Raw genomic sequence first — 5,419 nt, 5'->3', positions numbered from 1 at the left:
TTTGTCTACTGTTTTGCACCAGCTAGTTCTTACAGTCTCTTTCGTTGAAGCCCTAAGTATGTGCCCTGCTGTTACTTTTTCTTTGGCAGTTGAGCATTGAATTCAAGATTTTTATTTGCTTTTAAAAGTACTAAGCAAAACAAGCAATAAAAAAAGGGGAATGGGAAAAAAAATAAAAATAAATAAATAAATAGCTACCAAATCAGTTAATACAAGGCCAGCAATTTTATTTCCTCTAATCTTAGAAACACACTTTCCTCGAAGTGTCAGGTCACTACATCACCTTGCCTAGGAGCAGTGTGGATCAGGTTGGCTGTTGCCTTGATGGAGACTTTCTGCTGTGAGGAACGGTCACATTACAAATGTCTCCACACCTTGCACACTTCTATGCTAGGGATTCTCTTCATGATTTGACCACAAGTCCAGCGGTGCCCTTTTGGGAGAAGCTCCTGTGACAGATGGCCACCTGGGACCTATGTTTGCTTGATGACCTAAAAGGACATGTGGAAGCATTGCTTTCATGGGGTAGACTCAGATTCAGATCTTCTGATTTCTGCTTTTACATCTTTTTCAGACAGCATTAGACTTTTAAATGACTGTTGCAAATAACAACATTATTTAAAACTGCTGTGTACCAAGCACCATGCTGGATGTGGCCTATATGGCTTCTCACAGCCTTTATATAATCCACAAGGTTGCCACCATTATTTCTGAGGCTAAGTCAAGTCATCTGCGCTAGTAGCATTTGGAGTCTTGCCTCACTGTAAGGTGCTTGAGGCCCTGCATGGTCCATTGTGGAGGACAAGGGTTCCAGCTCTTCACCCGGCATTCACTTCTGCAGGGAGGCCAGATTCTCATCAAAGTGCTTGGTGCTGCTTGGAGGAGGTCACAGTACCCATGAAAGAAAATTAGGCCATCGGATGAACTCAGGGCAGAACAGGCAGTAGGCATTGCGTTGTTGGAAAGGTCATGTTGTGAGAGGGGGCTGTGGAAGGTTTCTTAGAATTGCAGGAAATCGCAGAGGTAGAAGGATAAGAGCAGTGCTTTCATCATTTTTTGGCATTATAATGAAATGTCTATGCTGAGCTATTCATTAAAAAAAAGAGGTTCGTTTGATTCCCAGGTTGGGGGCTGAAAGTCCAAGGAGCACTTCATAGGTTCTAGCCAGGGTCCCCTTTGGCCATATTATCTTCTGGTAGATGGCGGGTGTAGGAGCATTCACATCCTGCGGCCAGAGAGAGCTCTCCAGGGCAGTCACTCCTCAAGGCCCCTGGCCCTCCCACCACCTCCGCAGCCAGGTCTTTATGTATGGAGCCTTGAAGGGCCCCCTGATGGAGCCTGCACCACAGCAGGCAGGAGAGCACAGAGTGAACAAAGGCAAACCCTGCAGGGTGCGTGGCTCTTGACTCTGGGTGAAGCAAGAGAGCAATGGCAACAAGCTGGGAAGCCCCATAGGAGCAAGACTGAAGAACCCTGAATTCTAGATGAAGGTGTTGGACCTTATTTTGTAAGTCCTGGTAGGAAGTTTAGGATGAATTGCAATTCCCTTCTCTAGAAAGAGTATCCTAAAATATTACTTTGTATCCATGACCATGCTCTAAAATTGTCAGTACTTAGTTATGAACTGTATCAAAAAAGGAAAGGAAGCTAGGTGTGGTGCATAAAGCCTCTTAATTCCAGCTCTCTGGGAGGCTGAAGCAGGCAAGTCACAAATTGGAGCTCAGTCTGGTCAATTCAGTGACTTAGTAAGACTGTTTAAAAATTAAAAAAGGATGGCAGTGTAGCTCAGTGCAAAGGCCCTGCGTTTAATCCTCAGTAGTCCTACACACACACACACACACACACACACACACACACACAGAGAGAGAAAATGCACAAGGGAAGACCCTTTTAGAGGCATTGAGGTTTCTTTAAATTCTCCTTCCCTACCACTGTAAAACTCAGAATAATTAGAAATCTGTAATTTCTCTTGAGAAATAATTTAAAGAGCTCATTAATGTCACATCGTGGCCTCTCTGTGTCCCATCTGAAATCTGAAATGTGCTAATGCCTTCCTGTTCCTGGACAGTGTTACTGTGTCTGGCCCCAGTGCCCAGCCCCTTCTCTGATGAAGGCATTCCCACGGTGTTGTTGGGCTGTCTGTCCTTGCAAAGGTCGCTCTGTCTGTGCTGCCCTAGTTTATCCCAGTCATGTGGCAGAACCAAGGCTTGTTTTGTGAATCAGCTTTGTGCAGGTCATGAGATAGCTGTTGCTGTTCTACTTATCGTTGATCTCTTTCTTCTAGGCAGTCAGCATTATATGCCTTTTCAGAAAGGGATTTTTTCTATACCTGACATAGATGCAAAAGTAGTAATTAAAAAGAAAGAAATCGCTGCTTAAAGTTTTGTTGACTTTTTAAAAAATAAAAAATAAAGAAGGCACTCTTCCATTTGCTAAACGTGCTTGTTTTTCATGCTGCCGTCTGCATCTGCCGTCGCTATGTAGATGATTCTTGTTCACATGTAGCACAGCGGTTGGTATTTTTAGTGATCAGCAGAATGACTGGGTCTGATTGTGCCCCTTTGTGAATGCAAGATGAATGTTTTATTCAAGAGGCCAGAATTTAGAAAAATACAGTTAATCACAGACTCTCACTGCAATTAATGGACTATTGCCTTTGAAAGTTAAGAGTTTAAAGGTTTTTTTCTTTTGATCTTCATTCTAAATGCCACTTGTACCAGTTTTAAGCCTTTTAATGAAGATGTTTTAGCCACCTCTGAGCCAGGTATTTCAGTATGTTAAACAGCTGTAGTGGGGCAAGGGTGTGTTGGAAAACACATGAGAAGTTAGGACCTTTGGGATATTTTGTAATCTTAAACAGTAACAATTGTAACTGATGTCTTTCCATTTTACTAAATAGCACAGAGGAAATAGTTCTCCCAATATCCTGGGTGATGTGTAGTCCCATTCGTTCTTGAGTAGACTTGAATCCGTTAACTTTTTGATACATCCTACTGCCATCCAAATACATGCAACCTCTCTGCTGTGTTCCAGCACCAGCTAAATGGCTTCTTCCCAGTCCTGCAGCTTGATTTATGAGTGGTTTTGCTCACCTACTCACCTTCCCTTGTGACTTTGCTGCCCACTTTCCATAGGCGCACCTACGTTGGCAGCATGCCTGGGCGCATAATCAATGGCCTGAAGACTGTTGGAGTCAACAACCCCGTGTTCTTATTAGATGAAGTCGACAAACTGGGGAAGAGCCTACAGGGTGATCCCGCAGCAGCTCTGCTTGAGGTAAGACTTAGAGAAGCCCCTTGCAGAGTGGGCACGAGAGTGGATCATGGTGGAGTGCCCTGCATATTCAAGTGATATGCTTATTGGTGTGTGTCTAGTTATAAGAAAACAGTTTGACACCAACTGAAGTCTAAAGTACTTTGCCATTTAAACAAAAAGTATCCTGGAGATTTTCTTCTTTCTGATAAATCCCTTTGTTTCTTTTTCCTTTTCATTTTTATTAATAATTCAACAAAATTATATGCATATTTAATGTTCAGAGATTAGTATAAAAAGCAGCACACAAGTTTCCTTCTTCCTGAGGCTTCCATTTTCTCCTCTGCACTTAAACTTTTCATTGATCAGCCCCATTTCTGAGTAGCTTGTCTACTACTTTTCAGTTTTTAGATTTCTTATATTATCTATAAACTGCCTTCTGCAGGAGTTGTGGTCTTTCCTTTTCTTCCCTTTATCCCCCATATATCATTTTAAAGCCCAAATCCTCCATTGTGAATTTCAAATCGCTAGTGCGTATTGATATGATCACATAAGTGCTTTTCACAGCTGAGCTGTGTGATAAACTGGGATCGTTTTTCCTTCCCTTTTGCTCTTTTGGTTTTTTTACACATGCTTTTGTAAGTTTAATTGTCTCTTCCTGCTGTTTTCTTTCACTGGGTGTCTCATTCTTTTCAGGACTTGAGCAGGTTTACGTGTTCAGTTGGGGTTTATCTTTAAGCTTCCAATCTGAACTGTTGTTTCTTTCACCTGATCCATGGCAATCTTCCTGTCTCACCTATTACAGTCTCTCTCTTTCTTGCTTTAGTTCCTTTCTGTTCTGTTTTTAACCCCATAGTTCCCTGAGAAAGCTTGATGAATGGTTAATGTTTTTAGACTTTGCATATCCAGGCATGTTTTTATGTCCCTAGTAGTTGATTGGTAGTTTGACTGGATATAGGATTCTAGTTGGAAATCATTCCCCAGCAAAATTTTAGTTGGCGTCCATAGCTTTCTGGTGACTGATAAGATTGAAGTCATTCTATTTCTTTCCAGCTTTATTACTATCTGAAAATTTTTAGGATCTTCCCGATAGTGAAATTTCTTGATAATCTCATTTTTCAAGGGCCTTTTTTACCCATTTTTGTCAGTGCTTTAAAGATTTTTTGAATTATTCTGTAATTCTTTTTTTTAATGTATTTAGTATAGGATCTACAGGGTCAGACTACACAGATTGGACTCGTAGTGATCCTTCCTCTTTTTCAGACTCCCAAGTGCTGGAATTACAGGGGTGCACTGCCACTCCCTGTTTCAATCACTGTCTTAGGGTGCCCCAGGGGTGGAGCCGGCACAGCACTTGGGGATTGAACCCCTGGCCCCTACATCTGCCTAAGCAGGTGCTTTAATCCGCTGAGCTATCTGGCCAGTCCTTATTCTTTAATTCTTGAAAGTTTTCTTGAATATATGCTTTCTTCACATCCATGTTTTGGAATTTTTTCTATTCCTTGGATGTTAAATCCTTAATTATCTTTTTATTTCCTATTATTGCCCTCTTCTGGTTTTTGGTTTACTTCCTTGTCATGATTTCCTTAGCTTTATCATTACTTGACTGGTTGACTGATTCATTCATTGGCTTCTTTGAGATAAGGTCTTGCTGTGTAGTTCAGACTCGCCTTGGACTCATTATGTGGCCTAGGCTGGCTTTGAATTCACAGAGATCCTCCTGCCTCAGTGCTGGGATTACAAGCTTTTGTATATTATTATTATTATTATTATTATTATTACTACTACTACTATCATCATCATCATCATCATCATCATTATCATCTCTTTCATTTATTTATTTGGTACAGGGCCTCACTATGTAGCTCGGACTCATAGTGATCCTCCTGTCTCAGCCTGCCCAGGGGCTGGGATTAGAGGCATGCACCACCATACCATTTCAGCGGCCGGCACAGCACACCTGGGGTTTCAGGGCCTGGGCGACATGTGGTACTGGGGATTGAACCTGGGTTCATGCACTTGCCAGGAAGGCGCTTAGACCACCAAGCTATCTCCCCAGCCTCTGGGAATACAAATTTTTTTTCTTTTTTTCCCCCTCTTCCTCTGTATGTTTCTTTGTAATATACTGCTCTTGATACATAGTTGTAATATGTCCTCTTATCTTTAT

At 41.8% G+C, this 5,419-nt stretch overlaps 1 protein-coding gene across 1 annotated transcript in view; it reads left to right on the top strand.

Moving 5' to 3' along the window:
- Lonp2 (lon peptidase 2, peroxisomal) overlaps positions 1-5,419 on the top strand; it is a 108,864-nt gene that overhangs the window by 39,307 nt on the left and 64,138 nt on the right. The window contains exon 8 of the mRNA XM_004629187.3: positions 3,135-3,276. Within this exon, the coding sequence (XP_004629244.1) occupies positions 3,135-3,276 (142 nt within the window). The remainder of the gene's footprint in view (positions 1-3,134; positions 3,277-5,419) is intronic.

Source organism: Octodon degus, unplaced genomic scaffold, assembly GCF_000260255.1.
Source record: "Octodon degus isolate 3935 unplaced genomic scaffold, OctDeg1.0 scaffold00028, whole genome shotgun sequence".
In the NCBI taxonomy this organism is placed as follows: domain Eukaryota; kingdom Metazoa; phylum Chordata; class Mammalia; order Rodentia; family Octodontidae; genus Octodon; species Octodon degus.
This window is presented reverse-complemented; position numbering and strand designations above follow the sequence as displayed.